The sequence below is a fragment of the Telopea speciosissima genome, chromosome 2 (assembly GCF_018873765.1).
Source record: "Telopea speciosissima isolate NSW1024214 ecotype Mountain lineage chromosome 2, Tspe_v1, whole genome shotgun sequence".
NCBI classification, from domain to species: domain Eukaryota; kingdom Viridiplantae; phylum Streptophyta; class Magnoliopsida; order Proteales; family Proteaceae; genus Telopea; species Telopea speciosissima.
The window spans coordinates 27,646,367-27,670,416 of NC_057917.1; the positions used below are offsets into that span (position 1 = coordinate 27,646,367).

Genomic DNA, 24,050 nt, shown 5'->3' on the forward strand with positions numbered 1-24,050 from the left:
TCCTTCCTCTTTGTTATTATAATTGCAGTTTATCTGCAGCACTCTGATCTTACCTATGATAAAGTGAATGGATGTGACTCCGTGAATGTAATAACTTCTTCTAGATCCGTGGGATTTAACGGATTGTCGTTACGCAATTTGGGTCACCTACCCAATCTTCCCAGGGGGTGGTTTGGAGTATGACAGCAGATGAGGCAGAAAGAGAGCGATCGAAGCGGGCATACGATCAGCAAAAGACATCAAAAGACAGAGGCGTCAATCACTCAGCTGTCTGGATAGATTCGGAGACTTCAGAAACATTCCCATTGTTGGCCTTGGCAACTATTTCACCTGCTACATAACAATCTCTTAGGTGTGTTTTTTGATACTATTCTTATACAGAAAGTTCATAGGAATGTTATTCAACCAGCCCATATCGTAACTAATAGGGCTCGCAGTTATAAATGTGTAAATATGGTAGATGGTTCTCTCAGGCTTTTGTAATCTCTACTAGTATTAATACATTTTCTTTCACCTATTAAAAAACTCCTGCCATGTATTGGTTCTTTTCCTTCTAAACTTTTTCAAAGGTTTTTAAAGCTTGCTGCACCATGTAGACAACTCCTTGAGGAAAAATTTGATATGTTAACAATGGACTTGGGCCTTACCTGCGACAAAATTTCAACTCCACAGCTCTCTTACACGGCTGATATCAGAACCATACAGGAAGGCTTTCTTAACTGGGCAACCAAAGCCCCAAACTTCAGAAATAATTTTTCTTTAGATTTGAGGGCAAGGGTTATCTACACTAGCAACAACCCTAGAGGCGGATGAATATGACCAAAATCTTCAGTCAAACCTTAGAGATAGAGGCATATGAAATCCGCATCTGGAAATAATACAACTCAGAGGTATTCATATACAAATAATGTACTGATACAATTCAGATCCTACATTTCAAAATGGAATCCATCTCCCAAATATGCCTCCGTGATTCTTGAAGTTTGAATGTAATGGAAGCAAAACCTCAGATATACAGCTCATGTTCAGAATCCAGGTAGGTGTACTGATTACTTACAGCAGTTTAGCAGTTTCCATTAGCACCTGCAACCCCTGTTTATGTACATTATGTTGATTTTTTTGATCTATCAAAGTTGTTAGAGCATGTCAACAAGGCATACCTAAAAGATTGAACAGTTGGAGCAGGTCAGCAACGTTGAGGCGTAAGTTTACAAAGATGACACCACCACCCCCCCCCCCCCCAACACAAAAAAAGGGAAATAGGACTGTCCGGGAGTGTAGCTCCAGCGCCCAGACAAATGACGGCACGAATGACCGTCCCGCCCCCCATGAAAGGCAGAAATCCCATCCCTAATGATGCTTTCTCATGCACTCCCATTGCCTCCCCCCCCCCCCAACTTGTGCAGGGCCCACACTCCCGAACTGAACTCTTCCCCAAAAAAAATTCCGAACTTTTTTCTTGAAGATAAACATATCAATATAGTTTACCAGAGGGGGGGGGGGGGGAAGCAAACTGAAATAGATGCGACTGGCAACAAAAAGAAATGGTTGATAACGAAACAATAATCCACTACAAAATACCTCCAGTCTAGACACATATTTACAGCACAACGCACTTTTCTGTTGTCCTTGCACAAGATGTTGAAATAGGGCCCAGATAGGAGTACACAGCTTCCCTAAAGTAGGGTACTGAAGTATTATTGCTTCCACATATCAGTGACATAAAGAGCTTACCCCCCTCCACCCCCTCCACCCTAAAAAGAACCATCCAAAAGTTCTGACTCCACATATGGTCTGTACCAAGGAAAAGAAGTGCAAAAGGTCGCACTCGATTAGTTTCTGACAAGGTGAATTGAATAACAATTAACCAAATTACCACTAAAACTATCCACCAAAAAAACAAAACAAAAAAAAAATGAAAGAGGTAGAAAGTGATTATGGCAACAAACCTCCATCCTTGCAAGTATTTGCATCGCAACTCTGAGTGCTTCTCTAATTGTTCTCCACATTCATCGTCATCATCATCATCATCATGATGTCACAGCAGGGCTTCCTGAAAGCATGGCCCAATCCTACAGGACTGCCTAAATCTGGGGCTTCTTAATCAAAGGTGCAAGAAGCATCCATGGAAACCGAGGTTCATGGAACGGAACAAGTGTTTCAAACGGTATGGTGCGCACTCCAGTCAACTTCGGGTTCTTATGCCTGCACCTCTGCCAGTTGAGATAATCACAATCGCCACAGCTGCATCCTTCCGCGATTCAAGCCCCATTTTATACTGGCAGGGCACAGGCATTGCCCAAGCCCCTCAACGGGGCCGGGCTAATCCAACACTTGCTTCAGATTGCTGCTGATGAGATGCAGAGAATCACAAATCAAGGAGGAAGAAATTATAAGACAAACAGAGAGAGAATAAATAAGCTGGAATATGCTACCATAAGAATCAGATATCAATCAAGGAAAAAGAATAAGATATGCTTCTCCAAATCATTCAAATTCTAGATTCGATAGCTCTTTGGCAGGTGCACTACCACCCTTCTTACATTAAAAGTCCTATGATTTGTCGAACACTTTTGCCGGTAGATTTCTCGCATAGATTTCTCACACGTCCACATGTGTCGTGTGTTGTATGAACACCAACACACTTCTTTGTCTTTTTCTTGTAAATATGTGGAGCTACTTCCGATGTTTTGTTTCTATCCTATATTTCTTGGTGATTTCCCCTTCTCATTTGATTGCAAAAGATTCCCTTGACTTGATTTACTAACATGCATTATAATACACCTAAATACATATATACTTGTATGTTTTGCCTTCAGTTTTACTTACTAATCAACTAACTATTTCACATACGTAATCAAATGCTGATATAACATTCAGAAAGGCAAGAGAATAGAAATTACTCTTCCATTATCTAAGCATCAAACCGAATATTCGGGTGCTTTTTCAATTTCAGCATGGAACTTGAATCACCTAGTCTGGAGATGTAGCATAACTGATCAATTAATTTACAAAGACATCTAGCCATTTCTGGATTTTCAGGTGTCGCTATGCCCAGCACTCCGTGTCCATGGCTACACCAAACACGAAAAATCTTCTGTGCACACAGGTACCTACAAAGTGTGCCAAAAACAATGGAAGAACACAACACCTTGGGTATGGAACACGGGATCTATGGAACAGGCATTGCACTCCCATAAGTTCCATGTGTCTACTGTCTTGGGTCCTAAAGAGTGGGAACCTCATTTATGGGTTACCAACTAAGAAAGACAATTAGTACAGAAGTTACAAATACGTCAATTTTCTACTTTCGCTTAAATTCTGTGAATTCATCCTTTTGTTCTTTTTGGGAGGGGGGTGTTGGGGAGCGATAAAATCATAAATGAGTAAACCATACCCAGTGGTTAGAGGTAACCAATCCTTGGTAAGGAGACTGTTTTATGGTTGTTGTGGGGGGGGTTGGGGTGGATGCATGGAAGAATGTATTTAACTGTGCTCAACTTTGAAACAGCCATAAGATATGGGGTCCCAGACCCATACATAGGTCCTGTGGCCTGTAGCTCCCCCAACAAATTGCTTTCAGGCTTTCTTTTGCCAAAAAAATAGACTCAAACTGTTGCTGTTTTAAGTACAAGAATCAAACACATACACTATAGTATGGACCACTAATGGCCTATGCTACTGTAGATATCCCCTATCAATATGCTACCATATCAGATGTTATATACTTTATGCTAGTTATCATTACTGCACATAACTAAAAGAACTGGAACATAGGTCCAATGCCCATACCTGAGAAAAAGGTTGGTGCACATGTTCGTGAGGATGGACAAATGCCATTGCAGGGCGTGGGCAAGGATACTGAGAGGAAGGCAGATAGATAGCAGAGGTTGAATGTGCACTAACATGATTCGGATTGAAAGGGGCCATCATGGTCTCTGGGGGACCATAACCAATTCCTGCAGGGTTCGACGCAGCAGCCCACGCACGTAGGTGTTGAGGAATTGGCTGAGGCTGGTGATCCATAGAAATGTGAGGCCTATGAGCTGATCCAAGCTGAGGGAATTCGGTATTGTAGTTCAGTGCAGGGGAATACATGGGCTGCATGGGATATTGTCCTCCATTGAACCCGAACCCAGGGTCGAATCTTTGCATATACCTGGACAATTATGTCAATGTTAATATTATTGTTTACCAAACAAAAGCAAATATTGTTTTAATATTTTTAAACCAGTTAGCAATATGCAAGGTTTCTCAATCCACCACTAGAGATCTATGCTTACAATATTATAAACCAAATGAATATCACACAATTCTACAAGTTCTGGAATTCTTTTGTCCTAGAAAAGTTAAGATATATATTTCAACAGAGACGAAGCATCACAAGAATAGCAATACTAGCACCAGAATGACCCAAAGCTGTATTCAGCAGGTCATCTATAGAAAAGCAGACACCCAGGATTTGAGGAACCATCATTCAATCTCTCCCACACCTAGGATATCTGAGTGGAGCAGAAAAAGCCAGGAGATCTGAAGGCCAAAAGTCAACCAGGTCTCCTATTTGAACCATCCAAACTATTTTGAACATTTGGATTATTAGAATTCAGCATACATCCAGAATTTTAGAAAGGGGAAAGAATAACTCATACAAACACTACATTTAGAAACAGGATTTCCCTCCGGAAAATAATCAAGAAATCTTAGCAAAGGATCTAGGGAAGAAATTAAATTCTGAAAAGTGGATATATCTGTTTTAGAGAGGGAGAAAAAGAGCACTATGACATGAAAAATGATGAACAACAACATACCGTTCATAGCTCCTGTCATAGTCAGGATCCTTCCGTTCAATCTCACGATCCCGGAAGATTGCTACCCTGTTGTTAGCTTTGTATCTACCAAGAAGCTCCTTCTCTGTCCTACTTCTACCAGATCTACTGCTAACCATAGAAGAATCACTGACACTCCTACTAAGGTTGAAATCAGGGCCTTCAGCAACAGATTTCTCTTCTCCTGTAGAACCCAAGGAGAAGGATTGGAAACTATCCTGCACTGTGACCTCACCTGGTTTTCCAACGGTGCCACCAATACTGTTGGAACTAAATATCCGGGCACGAGCTCTGTTATATTCCTCTTTTCGTTCCTCCACACTTTTTGAGTGACTTGCCTTAGATGAGTGAGAATTTAAACTGTTGACTGCCTGTGTTCGCTTCTGCGGTCTCTGTTTGATTGCAACCTTAAAGACATTATTGATGTCCTCTTGCGGTAAGTTTACGGGTATGTCTGCCAGACGAATTGGAGGAAGTCGGAACTCAGAAGTCTTGCAGACAACAATTCTGGATCCAGAGCCATCAGGTAAATTGTTGTCTAATATAACCATGGACTGCAGGTAGTAATGCTGAGCCACACGATGCGCTGCCAAGCGCAAATAGGAAGTGGGCAACTGTTGGAACTCCATTTGCTGTTGTGTGGGATCACGGATAAATTTCTCAACATCTTGTTCCATCCGCAGAACTGGACAACAGAAAGAGAAAGGGAGAGATTATTTATTTTGGGGTACAAGAAAACAAATGATTACAAAGATGAGTTACAGAGTAAAGGAACAGTTCAAATGTTCCTGCTAGGAGGCAAAAAACCATATCCAAGCACAATATCGGACAAAAAAAAATATAGTAACACAATTAGAACCACTATGTTCAAAGTTGCAACTGTCACTTCACTTAAAATCAAAACTCCAAGAAGATTGCACTGTTTAATATAAACAGTAGTGGAAACCATCAACTCAACACAACTCCACTGAGCCTTATCTTAAATAAACGAGGTTGGCCATACAAATCCTGAGCCTTATCTTAAATAAATGAAGTTGGCCACACAAATCCTGTTTCACTATCCAACTCCATTCAGCACAATACATGTGGTCAACCATAAGCCATGCATGTGTTTTTCCGCTACTCCCAATTTTTTTTATTACTCAACAAACAAATAATTTCAACCAGCCATAATATCTTATTTTGAGCAGCCCTTTAAGTTTTCATCACCATACACCAATATTTCCAGGTTCAGCTGTTTTCTCTTAACTACGACTCACCCAATTCATTTATCATGCCATAAATTATCATGCATCCTTTATTCTTTTCCAAACTTGTTTTAGTTCTCAATGACATTACTTTTGTATCCCATGAGGATGGCTCAAAGTCATCTATCTGATCAAGCTACTTTAGTGCAAGTGATATTTCAACCCTGTTGGCCCAAAAAAGATCCCTCAGGTGGGTATTGGGGCTCCTTTATAACTTGTCTACCACACTAAGGGTCTGGAGAAGAATTAGAAAAGACTAAAATAGGAGAAAGATTAGGTTACAACTAGTCACATCAACACGGAATCAAGTGAAATGGTACTAAATCTCGTTTCGTTTCGGTGTTTCGGTCTGACCGAAATTTCCGAGATTACCGAAATTACCGAGATTTCCGAAATTTCCGAAATACTCGAAATATTGCACGTGACTTTTTCAATATCTCGCGATATATCGTGAGTCCACGATATTTCGTCAATATCTCACGAGATATCGTCAAAATATGGTATTTTTCCATTTCGGATTGATATCATATCTTGGACAGCTCGAGATATACGAAATTTGGCGAAATATCGCCGAAATTTCGCGAGATTTTGAACTATGCTTGAAACACTGCAAATATGACAGTTTTTCTCTGCGTGGATTGCTTTCTGACAAGAAAACCAATTATTGATCAAAACAAGCAATGAACCAATTTATGCGTCAATGTATATTTAAGAAGGAAATCAATTATTAATGAATTTGCAAAAAATACGAAACACTGATTTGAAAGTTAAGCATGATACATTAGCCACAAGTCCAGCTTCTATTCACAACATCAACTACTTTCAACCAAGAATTTAAAGAGAAATTTACATTACCAACAGAAGATACATCAAATGAGATTGCAAAAAGGAAACCATCCTTCAACATGAAACAAAATTGTGAATCTAATCAGGAGCACCACCTCATAGTTTCAAGGTGTTGCCTAGGTGGCAAAGTGTGTTCAGAAGGGCTAGGCGACTTGTCGCCATTCTTGTTTAGGGCACCTAGAACCAAAATACGGGAAATAGAACAGAGGAGAAGGTGAACTGAGGGAGAAAAGAGATGGAAACACGAGACATGACGCAGCCAGAACCACAGCAGCACGAGGAGAGGAGGAAGGAGCAACACTGCCGCTGCCACTGCCACCTCCACCACCAGCACCATAGCAGCAGCAGCAGCAGTTGCCACCGACAAAGAGGAAGGTTGCAGCAGCTACTGCCACCACCACCACCACCATCGCTACCATTAAAAAACAAGAAGACAAAGGAGAGTGTAAGTGTTCAACTTCTGGTGCCACTGCCACTGCCACTGCCTTCGACTCTTGCAGGTGCTGCGTCCAAAACAGTTACCAGTGGCTGAAACTCTTCTTTGCAACTTGTAGAGAAAAGTCATGTTGATAATACTTGATATTAATTTGTAAATTGGGAAAGAGAACGCTACCTGGTCGCATGCAGTACACTGCCCCCGGGCCGAGATACAGGGGCAAGCAAAATGACCTTGCAACCCCGAGAAATTCCACCTTTCCATGGGGGTGAGGCGGTCATTTTACCCATCCCCATGTCTGGGTGCAAGGGCAGTGCACTGCACATGCCCAGGTACCGTTCTTTTTCCCTTGTAAATTTTATTTATTTACAGTACTTTTGTATAGCCATTTGCAACTACGTTAAAATATATTTTTACTATTTTTAATTTCACTCATTAATCCATCTTCATATTTACAACTAAGGAAGTCAACGATCTTATATGCCCACATAAGCCCCCCTTACCCCCTACTTACATGGAGATGTTTTGCTCGCCTAAGCGCCAAGGCCCCCTGCAACCACTTTGGCGTGACTAGATGCCATGACAAGTATGCGCTACCTATTTTGAAGAACATTTGAAAGAGCAACTTGTACACAGCTTACAGTAGCCACAGACAGAGACAGAGAAAGCTACCTCTCTACACAATAAAACCCTGTTTCCCCCTGGTAGAACCCTCTTCATTACTTTAATCTTTATTATGAGTAGCCTTTATCTTAACTAGTTCTCCTGCTTTGCCCTTCTAATATTTCCCACAAAATGACCAAAAGGGCACTTCCAGGGTGAGATTCCACAGTTTCCTCTATTTAAAGATCCCTTTCCTTTTTCAATGAGTCGCTATTTAAAGCTCCTTTAAAGACCCAGATTCGATTGTTTCAACTTCTTTAAGCATTAAGGTCCTCCTTACCCTCACTAACAGTAAACCAATGTATTTAAATCTATTCTGCAGAGTAGCATTTAACCAATAGACTCTAAAGCATGAGGACTTTACCTCTAAATGCCTCTTACAGAGAAAATTAAAAAACATGAGACCTTTAATAAGAAAGAGCTTACATTACATTTAAGAATCATTAAATTCTAAAACAACTTCAGGCACAAGGTATAGATATGACTATCCTAACAAAAGAGCACTCTCAGAATTGATTACATAACTTTTGAGAATCATCTCTTAAGCATGAAGCTTCTAGGCATTTAACTAAAGCATGATGTAAATATTTGAACTCTACTCAAGTCAAGCCTTGTCCCAACTAATGGGGTCAGCTGCATTGGTCATCTTTCTCCAATCAACTCTATTCAAAGCCATACTTGTTACTAGTCCTAAAATTATGCAAGTCTTTCATCACCACTTCTCCTAGAGTCATTTTAGGCCCTATCCTTGGCTCTTTTAGTTCCACCATTTTGAGTCGTCACCCCCCTCCTCACTGGAGCATTCGAAAGTCTCTGTTGCAAATATCCATACCACATATCATGTATGAGAGCTACTCCTAAATAAGCTCTAATTTGTTCATTCTTTATTTTATCTTTTTTCTAGTTTTACCACTCATCCATTCAACATCCTCATTTCAGCTACACTAAGTTTGTCGATATATTGTTTCTTCCCTGCCCAACATTCTCTATAGATCATTGTTGGTCATAGAGACATGATGTATTTTCATCAAAAAAATCTGATGGGTTTCGATGGGTTTCTAAAAGCCTAAAGGATTAGGTGATGCAGTGGTGTTGACGTGGATGGACTGGCACAACCCGTTGTGGGCCATAGCTTGCAATCGGTTATGAGAGAAAATCCTCCGTTCAACAGCTGAGATAGCTGTGGCCTGTAGGTGAGACACTCAGGTCTGAGAAAGTACAACCCTATCTTTCTATCCATCTTCTTCTATCCTTTTCTTCCTTTAGTTTACAATCAATTAAGTGTTTGGTGTTCTGGTGCAACCTATCATCAATCCTATTGTAGAGTGGTTCTTACTTGAATTGTTACATTAGAACTACAACAAAACCTAAATTTTAAGGCAAAATTTTTCTATGATGGCATGTCTAGAGGGTATCTCAAGATCAGGATCAAATTTTGCCCCATGATAGGAGAATGTGGCTATTTCGATTGCATGTATATATTTAGTAAATGGTCTAGACTAGACTGTCTCCATGCCAAATTTCAGACTCAGATTCAATTATATACCATCCAATCAATTGACATATTCCCTTGTATATTCAACAACCAATTCCTTCTTAATAAATTATTAAAATTGCATTTTTTTACTTGATGGAGGCTTCAAGTTGTTTTCAGATTTGAAGGCCTTTTGATGGTGATGTTGTCAAAGGGAATTTATTTGACCTTGTCGTCAAGCTCTGTATGCCCGTGGTAAATATTTCAACTCATGCTTCATCTCAGCCCATGTAGTAGGCACATTACCATTTGTTGAATTCCGTGAATTCTGGCTTGAGTCAAAGTGACTACAGCCATCTTTATTTATAATAAGTTAAGAACATTCTGGAATGAGTACAAGGACAGAAATACCCTTACGACTATTCTGCCCCTGAACCCATATTACAACACTCCCCCTCAAGTTGCTGCATACATATAAAAAATGCCCAACTTGCTAACAATAGGAAAAAATAACTTATTGCTGATCCCTTTGGTAAGGATATCAGCCACCTGTTCACTAGACTGGATAAACGGAATACAAACTATTCCCTATTCCAATTTCTCTTTGATGAAATGACGGTCAATCTCAACATGTTTGGTACGATCATGTTGGACCGGGTTGTGAGCAATGCTGATTGTTGACTTGTTGTCACAGTAGAACCGCATTGGAAGATCAGCATTCATCCCCAAGTCTTGAATAAGCCCCTTGAGCCAGAGAAGTTCACAAATATCCTATGTCATAGCTCGAAATTCAGCTTTAGCACTAGATCGAGCTACAATAGCTTGTTTTTGCTTCTCCAAGTAGTTAGGTTCCCTCCAACAAATGTGCAATATCCGGATGTGGATTTCCTATCATTAGGGACTGCGAGCCCAATCTGCATCAGTGTATGCTTCTATCCAGAGATGGTTATGTGAAGAATACAAGACCCCTTTCCAGGAGAGGACTTAAGGTAACGGAGAATTCTATATGCTGCTTCCAAATGAGAAGAGTGAGGATCATGCATGTATTAACTGACAACACTTACAGCAAATGTGATGTCTGGTCGAATATGTGAGAGGTATATCAATCGGCCAACTAGCCTCTGATAGCTACCCTTGTCCACTAAGTCACCTTCCTTACTCTTCAAATGTGTGTTGGGTTCAAGAGGGGTGTCTGCTGGTTTACACCCAAGCATCCCTGTTTCACTCAATATATCCAGGGTATATTTTCTTTGGAAAAGAGATATGCCCTTAGCTGAATAGGCAACCTCAATCCCTAGAAAATATCTCAATCTCCCTAAACCTTTTACTTCAAATTCAGTGCCCAAATATGTCTTCAGCTTCTGGATTTCATGTGCATCACTACCCGTAATCACTATGTCATCAACATAGACAATCAAAATGGTCACTTCTTGTCCCATCCTTTTAACAAACAATGTATGGTCAACATTGCTCTGCTTATACCCATAAACAACCATAGCCTTATGAAATCGGCCAAACCAAGCCCTCGGTGATTGCTCCGGACCATAAAGAGCCTTCTTCAACTTACACACCTTTCCCTGAGTCTCTAAAGAGGTAAAGCCAGGAGGTATCTCTATGTAAACATCTTCTTCCAAATCTCCATGTAGGAATGCATTCTTCACATCAAGTTGTTGGAGTTCCCATCCTCGATTTACAACACAAGAGATGATAACCCCCACAGTAATCATCTTTGCTACAAGAGCAAATGTCTCTTGATAGTCAATTCCTTGGGTTTAGGTAAACCCTTTGGCTACGAGTCTTGCTTTGTATCTTTCCACTGAGCCATCAGCCTTGTGCTTCACAACAAAGACCCATTTACAACCAACCAATTTCTTTCCTAGTGGAGGATTTAACAAATCCCAGGTCTGATTCTTTTCAAGGGCAAGCATTTCTTCATTCATCGCATCCTTCCATTTCTGTTCGGCTATTGCTTCCTGACAATTGTAAGGGATGGAAATAGAGGATAAAGAAGATACGAAAGCATGGAAAGCAGGAGTTAGAGAGTTGTATGACATATAGTTGGAAATAAGATGTTGTGCACAACTCCTTTTTGGTTTCTGCATAGCAATGGATAAAATCAAGACTAGGATTAAGAGGTGGTTTACCAGAAACATGACTGAGAACAAGACTTGGAGCAGGAACAGATGCCAATTGTGTAGGGTCGGTAGTGGTGGTCTCTTTGTACCGAGGGCCATCCAAAGGAAAATCAGTTCCCCGAGTATAGTTTGCACTTTATTCTCCCCCTGCACCTGTTGCTGTTGCTCAATCTGTCCCACTTCTTGTTCTTGACTTGTAACTCCATCTTCTAGTTCAACAGAGACATCCTCTATAGTAGGTATCTCAATTCTGGAGCAATCAGCAGGACCTCTTCACCACTTAGAATCTCCCCCTACAGAGGTACCAGCTGTTTAAAGTAAGCCTCAGACTCCTGGAAGACGACATCCATAGTGATAAACACCTTCCGTGTAGGAGGATGATAGCATCTATACCCTTCTGGGTAGCCGAGTAACCCAAAAAAATGCACTGCAATCCTTTGGGATCAAACTTGCCGTGTACATGGTGATTCCTGGCAAACACGACATAACCAAAGAACTTTGGAGGCACAACAAAAGTCGATTTTCCAACCAATATGTCCAAGGGACAGCGGCCACCTAAGACTCGAGAGGGAAGCCGATTGATAAGATAGGTGGCTGTAAGAACAGCATCACCCCAGAAGCGGGGAGGAACAGCCAAAGTAAACATAAGAGAACGAGCAACCTCCAAGAGATGCCTGTTCTTGCATTCAACTACCCCATTCTGAGCAGGAATGTCAACACAAGAGGTCTGGTGTATGATTCCATGGGTGTCCAAATAGGAGCGGAAGGCACCATCCATATACTATTTTCCATTATCTGAGCAAAAAATCTTCACCTTGGCATCGAACTGGGTCTGGACCATCTTATGGAATAGAGTGAAACAAGTGAAGACGTCACTTTTACTATGCATCAAATACACCCAAGTTGTCCGGCTAAAATAGTCAATGACAAACCATCTAAATCCAGAAGTAGAAATACAACGGGCAGGGCCCCATACATCAAAATGTATCAACCCAAAAGGCATATTGCTTCGATTATCAGAAATAGGAAAAATACTTCTAGTTGGCTTTGCCAAAGTGCAATTGTCACAAGAAAAATTATGTTTATTACACCGTTTCACTAGACCAGGAAATAAAATAGATAAAACTCTTATAGGAGGATGGCCCAAACGACGATCCAATTATTCAACTCAAAAAGTGCAGAATCAAAATCAGAAGATGTCGGCTGAGATGTCAAAGTTGCCCGGGAACTGTTAAGCACGTACAGACCACCAACCACTTTACCACATGCAATCGTACTGTCCGTTGCCAAGTCCTGAAACAAACAATAGGTTGGAAAAAATGTTACTTTGTAGTTTAAATCCTTAGTTAGGCTACTAATAGAAAGCAAATTAGTAGTAAACTTTGGAACATGTAAGATAGAGGAAAGTCTAAGAGAGGAAGTGCACTGGGCAGATCCCTTCCCCAAGATAGGAGAAAGAGACCCATCAGCAACACCAACCTTGTTATGACCAAAAAGAGGAAAATAATTGGAAAAAACATATGAAGAACCTGTCATATGGTCGGTTGCCCCCGAGTCAATTACCCAAGAATCGGGTATGACCGAGGTGTAGTTCCCACCAAATGAAATACCTGTGGAAGAAGAAGTATTTGGGTTGGTAGGTAAAGACAAAGCCGAGGCAGCCATGGCAGGAGATACTGATGCCGAAGATATGTCCAATCGATTTACCATATCCCGAAGATTTTGCAATTCAACCACAACTTGGGAAGGAGATTAATCAGGTTGGTAGTCAGAAGTTGCCTAATGAGCACGGGTGTTACTAGGCCAATTGGATTCACCCCTCCCACGCCCGCGAGTCTTTGCAGGGTGACCATGAAGCTTCTAACAGCGGTCTTTGGTATGTCACTCCTTCCCATACTGATCGCATTTAATGGGAGGGCGATCACCAGATGTTCGATCAATCTTAGCAAACCTGGTAGAATTTCGTCGCGAAGACTGCGAACCACTGAAAAGAGCCAATCGTTCTTGAGTGACAGGATGAACCATGGCTGTACGCCTACTGTCCTCAGCCGATAGAATCGCATAGGCTTGCTCCAGAGATGGAAGTAGGTCTCGGTTCAGAATATTGGCACGGATCTGATCAAACTCAATATTGAGGCCAGCCAAAAAATCGAAAACACGTAAGCCATCCTCCCACTTATGGAAGGCTGTGGCATCAACATCGCAGGTGGCAGTGCAGGTGCCCAGAAAGTCCAACTACTGCCACATAGTACACATGGTATTGTAATACTGAGACAGTGACAACTCCAACTACCTGGTAGAGTGAATATTCTGACAAAGCTCGTAACATTGGGCAGCATTCCCAACCTGAGAATAAGTGTCCTTGGCTGTCTTCCAAATCTTCGCAGCTAAATCAAGCAGGAGATAGCACCCGACAATATCTTGCTCCATCGAATTGACAAGATAGGGCAATACCAAAAAATTGAAGTTCATCCATCAATCCAGTGCAGAACCAACCTCGGTAGGCCTGACCTGAGTGCCCATGATATAACCAGAGAGACCACTGGATCCAATAGCGAACAAGCAGGAACGAGAACACAATAGATAATTGCTGCCATTTAGTTTGATGGGATTCACCGGAAACGAAATAAAGTCACGTTGGGATGACCCATCAGAATCAGAGGAAGTAGACGTGATCTCTGAAACGTCAGGCATGGTGGCTGGAAAAAAATCGCAGAAACCAATAAATAAAGCCCTAAAAAAAATCAGAACATATGGAGGGGAAAAAAAGAACCCTCGGTGGGAGTCAACTCACCACCTAGGGTGGGGGGAAAAATATGGCAAAAAGGGCGGGACCTCTAGCGATAAAGAGAGGAGTAAGGCCTTCGGGATTGGGAGAAGTGGCGGAAGATGATGGGGTGGCCTGTTGTGGCTGGCAGAGGTGGTGGAGGGACTTGCGGAGGCTGGCGGAAGGTGGGAAAGGGCTGGCGGTGGTGGAGGGGCCTGCAGTGGTGGCTGTCCTTAGGGCAGAATCACAAAGAAGAAGAGAGAGAAAAAAAGAAAAAAGGAAAAATTTCAAATTCCCATATCCCCAGAATATTTTTGGCTCTGATGCCATGTTGAATTCCGTGAATACTAGCTTGAGTCGGAGTGACTACAGCCATCTTTATTTATAATAAAGAGAAGAACATTCTGGAATGAGTAAAAAACAAAAATACCCTTATGACTATTCTACCCCTAAACCCATATTACAACACCTTCATACTTAAGATCTCTCTCAGTAATTCTCCACCACTCACGAGCTGGCCCCACTAGATTAGTGCAAGCTAATTTCATCTTCTTAGGCTCAGATAAATCATACCAATCAAAATAATCACCTAAAGCAGCTAACCAATCATAAAATACATGTGGATCATGGCTGCCACCATATTCCTTCAACTCGAACACCTCTGGAGGTCTAGGTCATTCCATGTAGTCTTTGTATTCTCTATATGTCTTCCTTGTGATCTTTCTACGTTTCCCTGTCTTCCCTATGTCTGTCTCTTGGATCTCATCAATCTCTGTGATCCCTAGATCTGTCTCTGTAATCCCCATCCTTGTCTAGGGCTCTTTGCACCACCAAATTGGCTTGATACCTGTCCTCTTCTAGGGGATTGTTGCTGTCCGTAAGAGGTGCAACCTGCCTTTGTTCCATAACTTGTAATCGGTCCTGGATAGACTTCTAATCTGCAAATAGCTTTTGGAGCATCTCCATTATTAGCAGCCATGGGATCGGGTGGGGGTGGTAGTACTGGATTGCCATGTTCATCCATGGCTCTAATACCACTTAATGTAGTCCTAGATAGGTAGGAGACCTACTAGGAGCCAAATAACCAGGATCTATGGAGCTGCTGGTTCGATGGGGCAGAATTGATGTTTTAGGTCAATTTTAAGGTTAGGATTAAGGTAATAGGGATGTGTCTTATATGGTAAAGCTAGGCAAGTGTAGGGGAGTCTAACGAACTAGGTTTTATGGGTTTTGGATGGATAGCAATAGGTTAGATGGATTTGGGCAGCAACTAGGATTAGGGTTTTGAAAGGTAGAAGATGTTGGAATCTAGAGTTTATAGTAACAGGAAATCAGGTGGTTGAATGGGATTAATAGTTAGGACGAGTGTGAGTGGTGTAGAGGGGAATATATGCTGAAGCTTACAGCTAAGTCAGATGGTTAAATCTGGAGTTATGGAGGTTTCCTAGTAGAGATAGGAGAGGGGTAAAAGTGTAATTTCAGATAATCGGCTAGGTGGATGGTACTGAAATTTGGATAGAGTCTCTCTTAAGGTTTAAGGAAGATTCAATCAAAATTTTAGCAGATTCTAACGGTTAGATTTGGCTGGGCAGAATTCTCGCGAAAATCACCTTGCATGTAACCTTCTAGAAGAGATGAAGAATAGTTGCAGGTATTAGGGTTCTAATGGATCTATGGTTTTAATGGTGGATGAGGAAGGTAGTAAGGATTGAGTATTGGCAACGGGGATCGATGGGGGTGGATTTAGAGGATTAGGAGAAGAAGGGAATGGTTGACGATATTAATACTTACTTGAAGTTGCAGGTCTTCAATGGCAGCAGCTTGAAGACAATTAGCAGATCCTCCCGGTCTACAAGAAGCAAGGAGTCAACTAGAGATCCACCAGTCCCTTATAACAGATCCTCCAGGTCTATAAGACGCAAGAAGTCAACTGGAGATCCACTAGTCCCTTCACCTTGATATGTCTCACAAGGCAACACTCAACAGAGCAGGGCAGCAGCAGCAAGTAAGAGTTTTTTTTTCTTAATCAAATTCGTGTTCAATACTTTGCCCCCTTACAACCTTATATAAAAGACTCAAAATTAGACTCCTACACTAAAAATGAAAGGCCTAACCCAATCCTTAACCTATTAGGTAACTTAAATTGACTAGGAAACTGAAATAGACTCAAAATAGAGTCCTAATCCAGCCCAACTAAACAACTAACAGAAAAACTAATAAAATCACTTAAATTGAACCACTGGTTCAAACCAACTTTGGGCTGGTTCAATTAAAAACATGAAAATAAAACTAAGTATAGGACTAAATATCTAATCCCGTATGCAACCTAATTACCCATATTTTAGGCCCATAAAAGTAGCCTAAACCCTAATCCAGCCCAACTAAACAACTAACAGAAAAACTAATAAAATCACTCAAAATGAACAATTGGTTCAAACCAACTTTAGGCCAGTTCAATTAAAAACATGAAAATAAAACTAAGTATAGAACTAAAACATCTAATCCCGTATACAACCTAATTACCCATATTTTAGGCCCATAAAAGTTGCCTATTACATAGAAAATCCATGGGATCAAAGGCCCAACATGTATATAACCCAACCCTAGACTTATTCCTAATAAAATAAGCCTATTTCGGTGATGAATCTGCATCACGAACCTCAAAATATTATTTAATAAAAATCATGTTGATCCAAACTCCAGAGACTTGTTGATGTACTAACTCAAGGATGGATCCACTGATCCTACAAAAATGACCAAATTTCCCAGGGCATATAACAATGCAAGTAAAATCAAATAACATCCATTAAGATCATGTCTATCAAAAAAGGAGGGTCTAGCAATGTGCAAAATAAAACAGGGTATACTTCTTGTTAAATGACTAAAATACCCTTAACAAGTTGATATATATACTTCACTACCATGACTATTAACTGTGCAAAAAGGAAAACCTTAAGCAAAATTTTGTCATTCCTGAACCCTATTATGTAATGTTTGAACATACTTTTATCAAAGAAAAACAGAGTAAAAAGCTGCTGAGACGCTGTCAAGTCCATATTTATCCTAGTAGGCCTACAATGTAGACGTCCAGCTGTACCCACCACTTAGCCATGCAGTTGGCCTCAACATATGCTGGAACAATGGGCTTGATATTGAACTGCAACAGGTCCAGGTCATATCAGCCTATGCATTATCATGAGCTCTTGCAGACTCAATAACCACCCGGAATCAGACCCATCAGCTCACTATGTACGTCTGGCCCAGACCATTAGTTAGCTCTGGTCGCACCACAGACCCTAAACTTCTCTTCATGTCCAATCACAGTTCCATGTGAATCCTCTTGATGTCGGCCGTAGGATGTAGCTCTAAGATTACTAGTCATCTTAACTATATTCCATAAAATCTGCCAAGACACATTTTCCCTTTCCTTTATTTACTAGTAACCATGAATTTATACCAACCCAAACAGAAGTAAAGAATAGAGCCTCAAAGGCCAACATGCTTTTTTATCAGTAATTGTATCACACCTGTGAAGATAGATCTTAGCAGGTATTGGAGCTATGTTAAACATCCTATAAAGAAGTTTGATGGCCCATAAGAAAATCCATCTGACTGCTTGAATAAAACGACTCTCATCCTTCATGATAACTTTGCAAAGATCATCCAGCAGGTTCCCAAACTGGATGACTCTTCAATCATCTATAAGGCCATAGTTCACTGCATGGGGTTCAAATGATGGAGCATCAATTTTGATAGGATCAAAAAGTTTGGAACACCATGAGGCATCTCTTTGAACAAAAAAAAGGGCGTACCTAGTGCATGAGGTTCCCGCCACTGCGGGGTCTGGGGAGAGTCATAATGTGCACAGCCTTATCCCTGCTTTCACAGAGAGGCCTTGGTGCAACAGTAATGGTTTCTCCTTCGATATTTCCTCTTTGAAACTAGGAACTAAATTGCTTGGCAGAACAATACAGCACAATTGGAATTGAAGTTAGCTTACAAGAACATCTATCCATTCATCTATAAGGGCATACTTGTTGTATGAGTATTTAAAGACATTTAGGTTGTAATAACTGAGGGGATTTTATCTGAATAAAAGCATTAAGATTGGTTCCCTCGAAATAACTAGTTCCTTACCAGTTGTTCTTATCTACTTGTCAAAATAGGTAAGAAGAAAGAAAAAAGAGCTTAGATGTTCGACGCAAGAGAATATCCTAGGCCACCTTGACTCCTCTAGGCATCATACTCGAGTCTTGTGACCATGCACTTAACAGTTCATGTGTAAACAGATTGCAATCTGCACCATGCATAAACTAAACAGATGAAGAAAAAGGAAAGCACTTCCCGTGTTTGACTTGATACGTATATAAAGCTTAAAGATGTATCAACAGTTTACTTTCATGCAAAATTCTAACCCATGGATTGGTTTTTCTAAAGTGCAACTTTCAAGCACCAGAGTTCAGGTATTGTAGGCACTCCACTCTCAGATCATTAACTCAATCTTTAAAGTAAGAACGCTGCCCCTACTAGAAGGATTTAGGCAACAAGCTTCCTGCTGCATGGTATCCAGCTCCTTTCTATTTTGGAGATTTTTACCTCTCAACAAGAATCCCCCGACCCTACTAGGTCTAGAAAAGTGACCAGTAAATTCTTCTTCTACTTGCATTAGTATATATATGTATCAAGCCAATAAGGAGGAACCACAATTCCCTAATGTAGAGCATGGAACTCGTTCACGCATACAAGTGGTGATTCCATGTATGCATATATGCATTTATTTGAGTGTGTGAACTCCTTGTCTACAAATATAAGGAACTAAGATAATGAACGGCAGATAGCACAAGAATTGCAAAACGTTATAGGCAAAAAGAATTCCCTTTTTTTTGTCACTAGTCATTACTATATCATGGCGAAAAGAAGAAAAATATACGTCAGTAGTCTTCTCTAGGCAACAACTAAAACCAAGGACGGCCGGCCTACAGAATAAAACATAATTTAATCTCACGTTGGTAGCCATTAATTCCAAGAACCAAAGTAGGATATCTCAAAACAACTGCACCGATTACATAACCTGTATTGGATGTCGTAAAAGCCACAATTCGTAATAAGAGGGAACGGCAACCGTAATTTTTGGATATAGATCAAAGGAAAAGGATAAGTAAGCAAACGCAAGCTACACAAACATTTTAGGTACGGCAGAGACTCACTTGATAGTCGCTCACGAGGGTTCTGCAAAGCTTCCTGGAGAAACTGATCCACCTGATAGATAACATTTTCAGAGAACCCTCCATTCCTCTCCGAATCAACAGAGGAAGAAGAAGCAGAGGCAACCGCAGAAGAAGCAACACCAGCAGAAATGGCAGCTGACGGAGGATCATCACCGGAGGGGAATTCAGACGATGAAATCCGTGGCAGACACGAGACAGTGGAATTCTTGGAGGAGAGCATTAACCTCTTCACGCTCTCATCCACATCTGTTATTTCCCATGAATCCGGAGCCCCGATATCCTCTTCAGAACCCTCCATGGGAGGAAAATTCTAGGGTTAGAGATATGAAGAGGTCACGAAATTAGGGCCAGCTCCATAGCAAAGACCGTAGGGTTTGTCATAGAGGAAAGGACAGACGAGAACCAAACAACAACGATTAGATTAGGGTTCAGACTTTAGAGGAATCTAAGGTATTTTTCTCGTCTTCCAACCTCCAAGTAGATGTGTCTTTAAGGTATTTTTCTTGATAAAGGATTTCGGGGCACAAAACGAGGACGAGAAACAGTAGATGTGTCTTTAAGGTATTTTTCTCGTCTTCCACAAGTCCAAAAAGGAGATAGATAATCAACGATATCATAACGCCACATTCCTCTCACGAGTCACGAGTCATTTAATCATTGGGGAATGTATTAGCTATTTGCCGTATTATAATATTTGTTTTTTTTTTTGGTAAACAAGACTTTATTGATGATAGTCATGCATAAACTCATGGAGGCAATGAAGAACACAACTTACACAATCATGGAAAGGATAGGGGCCATTCAGGTATGCATGTTAATGATAAAGCCCTCCTAACCAAGGAGTAAGTCACGCTGGTAATCTCTCGTGAAATACAAACAAAAGTACAAGATACAAAAGATAAAGAAAGGTAAATGATGTCGTCCACTAGAGTCTGAACATGGAAAGGTGTCGCACCGCCACCATTCTCAATGTAGGTAATAAGACTCATACTATCAGATTCAATAACAACCCTCTCATAACCATTTGCAACCATCTCTTGCATCACCAACTGAACAGCAAGAGCTTCACCAATCAAAATGTCCGAGAAAGAAGATGGACAAGAGACAGCTTTAAGCGGTAAACCGTTGTGGTCCCTACATACAAAACTCATGGAGGCAATGAGGAACACAACTTACACAATCATGGAAAGGATAGGGGCCATTCAGGTATGCATGTTAATGATAAAGCCCTCCTAGCCAAGGAGTAAGCCACGCTGGTAATCTCTCGTGAAATACAAACAAAAGTACAAGATACAAAAGATAAAGAAAGGTAAATGATGTCGTCCACTAGAGTCTTAACATGGAAAGGTGTCACACCGCCACCATTCTCAATGTAGGTAATAAGACTCATACTATCAGACTCAATAACAACCCTCTCATAACCATTTGCAACCATCTCTTGCATCACCAACTGAACAGCAAGAGCTTCACCAATCAAAATGTCCGAGAAAGAAGATGGACAAGAGACAGCTTTAAGCGGCAAACCGTTGTGGTCCCTACATACAAAACTCACACCTGCCTTGGCTAAAGATGCTGAAAAACTAACATCACAATTGCATTTCACCGTACCTGCTACAAGTGCTAACCATTGGGGAGGTGATGCAATAGGTGTTGCAGGAGTAGATAGTCCAGCCATATGTACAACCCTATACTCATGGAATGCCCTCAACGCTGCCGTAATTACTTCATTAGGTTGCCAAGTCTTGCGCCCAAATACCAAATCATTCCTAGATAGCCATAGGTGCCAACAGAAAAAACTACATAGAGTAATCAATGATTTGGATTCCTTCTTTCCCAAAGAGGAGAATGATTTCCATGCAGCTATCCAATTTGAAAATTCCAGATTAGCATTCAATAAATAGTTAGAACCAAGTGGACTACCAAACCACACCGCACGAGCATAGGAACATCCCAAAAGAATATGAGAAATGGTCTCACATTCCCCACATCGAACACATAGAGGATCTGCATGAACATTGCGTCGCACTAGGGCATCACCTGTCGCAAGACCATGGGCACAGGCACGCCATAAGAAACGTTGAACCTTGGGCAAAGTTTGGGAATTCCAAATTGATTTCCAAACAGTTGAAGGAATAGTACTCCAAGAATGTAACCTAGATGAAGTAGAAAAAGTCAAACGATGAGCAGTCTCTTTATTGGAGAGAAGATGATAGGCAATGCAGACTGAAAAAACACCATTCTTACTCGCTACCCGCACCAACTTATTAGGGCGGTCAAAAATGGACAAATTAATATTCATAATCCTTCCAACATCAGCATCATTAAAATAGGCTGAAAGCACATCACTATGCCAAGTATGTGTTGCTTGATCAATAAGGTCTGCAACCTTCCTTAGCCAAGGTAAATTTGGATTAGGAGAGGTGACCTTATAATCACAAGAAGTGGGAATCCAGGCATCAAACCAAATATTCACTTGAGTACCATTTCCAATACTCCAACATAAACCATCAATCAACACCCTTTTTCCTTCCATAAGGCTTCTCTAACCCCAACTAGGACGTTGTCCACATGATGTTGCCAAAAAATCACAATGAGGAAGATAAATAGCCTTCAAGAACCGAAATATAAGGCTATCTTGGTCGGACCATAACCTCCATGCCGCCTTTGATAATAAAGCATTGTTATGAAGAGAGGGATCACATAACCCCAAGCCACCATTCTCCTTAGAAAGACAAAGCCGCTCCCAAGAGATCCAATGCATCTTTGGCCGCCCATTAGTGTCACCCCAATAAAAATTAGAAGCCATCTGATGCAAGGATTTATGATTTGAGGCTGGAAGTTTGAAATGCATACATGCATAATTGGACATAGAAAATACCACAGATTTCAGTAAAACCTCCTTGCCAGCATGTGAGAGAAGCATAGACTTCCAACCTTCAACCCTTTGACGCACCTTATTAGAGAGATCTTGGAATAAGGTTGCCTTTGAAACACCAAAATCTATAGGGAGACCCAAATACTTCTTTGGTCCAGATCCATATGGCACCTTCATTACCCTTGAAAACCACCTCTTAATACGAGGACGTGTATTTGGAGAAAAGGTCATACAGGACTTCTTCAAATTAATCTCCTGGCCAGAAGCTTGACAATATGTAGCCAAACAGGTCTTCAAAGTATACAACTCATCTATCTTACCCTCAGCAAAAAGGAGGCTATCGTCAGCAAACAAGAGATGAGTAATCGGTGGGGCTCGATTACGAACCCTTATACCTTTAATAGTCCATGTAGCTTCAGCCTTTATAAGCAAACAACTCAAAGCATGTGAGCACAGAATAAACAAGGTTGGTGATAAAGGATCCCCTTGACGAATAACCTGAGAAGGGATAACAGTACCCCTTGGTGCTCCATTGATAAGAATATGATAGGAAACCGATGATACACAAGCCATAACCATATTAACCCAATGTGTTGAAAAACCCATCTTCAGGAACATATGTTTAATGAATGGCCATTCCAACTTGTCATATGCTTTTTTCATTTCAAGCTTCAATGCTACCAGTTTCCTCTTACCCTTCTTCATTTTATTGATGTAATGGAAGAGCTCATGAGCAATCAACACATTATCAGAGATGGCCCTATTGGGAATGAAAGCAGATTAATAGGGTGATACAATATCATCTAAAATGGACTTCAACCTTGATGCAATTATTTTTGTAACAACCTTACAAATAACTGTACATAGGGCAATAGGCCTGAATTGATCAGGCAATTCAGGTTGTAAAGTCTTTGGCACAAGACACACCAAAGTTTCACTCATCCTGGAAGACATAACACCAGTTTCAAAGAAAGATGTAACAAATAAATAGAGATCATCCTTTATTACATCCCAGTACTTTTGGAACAAAGCTGGGGGGGGGGGGGGAAAGGGAAACCATCAATACCAAGTGATTTGAGTGGGCTCATTGCAAATAGTGCATCACGCATCTCATCCAAAGTAGGGACCGCACATAGCATGTCATTTGTATCATGTGAAACACAAGAATCAACCGAATCTAAAACAGTCTCAAGAGAAGATAAATCAATACCGTGAGAATGAAAGGCTGAATTGAAATGATCAAGAACCTGCTGATATAATTGATGTTTAGTTTGAGTCCATTCACCATTCGGCATCTTCAGCTGCAAGATCCGATTATAACTCCTCCTTTGCAGAGTAGAAGCATGGAAAAAATCGGTGTTCTTGTCACCTTCTTTCAACCAAGAGATCCTAGACTTTTGCCTCCATAACTCCTCTTCATCAGCAAGAGCATCATCAAGCGAGCGCTTGAGAGATTGAAGCTCAGAATTAATAGCATCAGTTAAAGGCACTCTTTGTAATCTAGTGATCTCAGAAGTGAGATTAGAGATCCGACTTTGAACATGACCAAATAC

General features: G+C 40.9%; 2 protein-coding genes across 3 annotated transcripts; both read right to left on the minus strand.

Annotated features, from left to right (window-relative positions):
- Nucleotides 1–1,934: 1,934 nt before the first annotated feature.
- On the minus strand, nt 1,935–20,069 carry LOC122653248 (R3H domain-containing protein 2-like). 2 transcript variants are annotated; one of them, XM_043847216.1, is made up of 5 exons: nt 20,027–20,069; nt 19,602–19,989; nt 4,809–5,511; nt 3,793–4,159; nt 1,935–2,350 (listed from the first exon to the last, which is right to left on the minus strand). In XM_043847216.1, the coding sequence occupies exons 2-5, from the start codon at nt 19,918–19,920 to the stop codon at nt 2,309–2,311; spliced, it is 1,431 nt and encodes a 476-aa protein (XP_043703151.1). In that variant the 5' UTR covers nt 19,921–19,989; nt 20,027–20,069; the 3' UTR covers nt 1,935–2,308. The 2 variants fall into 2 exon arrangements, with proteins under 2 accessions (XP_043703151.1, XP_043703152.1); XM_043847217.1 differs by having other exon boundaries at nt 1,936–2,347.
- A 332-nt stretch (nt 20,070–20,401) lies between these two features.
- Nucleotides 20,402–23,439, minus strand: LOC122650608. Its single transcript, XM_043844009.1, has 4 exons — nt 23,318–23,439; nt 22,501–23,257; nt 20,910–22,047; nt 20,402–20,793 (listed from the first exon to the last, which is right to left on the minus strand). Exons 1-4 carry the CDS (start codon nt 23,437–23,439, stop codon nt 20,402–20,404), a joined length of 2,409 nt encoding a protein of 802 aa, XP_043699944.1.
- Nucleotides 23,440–24,050: the final 611 nt, after the last annotated feature.

Coding starts and splice junctions, on each gene's coding strand:
- LOC122653248 (XM_043847216.1), bottom strand. CDS start 19,920: ATGGAGGGTTCTGAAGAGGATATCGGGGCTCCGGATTCATGGGAAATA. Junction 5,512..19,601: donor CCCTCGTGAGCGACTATCAA/GTGAGTCTCTGC, acceptor TCTGTTGTCCAG/TTCTGCGGATGGAACAAGAT. Junction 4,160..4,808: donor TATGACAGGAGCTATGAACG/GTATGTTGTTGT, acceptor ATAATTGTCCAG/GTATATGCAAAGATTCGACC.
- LOC122650608 (XM_043844009.1), bottom strand. CDS start 23,439: ATGAGTGAAACTTTGGTGTGTCTTGTGCCAAAGACTTTACAACCTGAA. Junction 22,048..22,500: donor AGGTTTTACTGAAATCTGTG/GTATTTTCTATG, acceptor TGTGATTATAAG/GTCACCTCTCCTAATCCAAA. Junction 20,794..20,909: donor TTCTTTATCTTTTGTATCTT/GTACTTTTGTTT, acceptor TGATTGTGTAAG/TTGTGTTCCTCATTGCCTCC.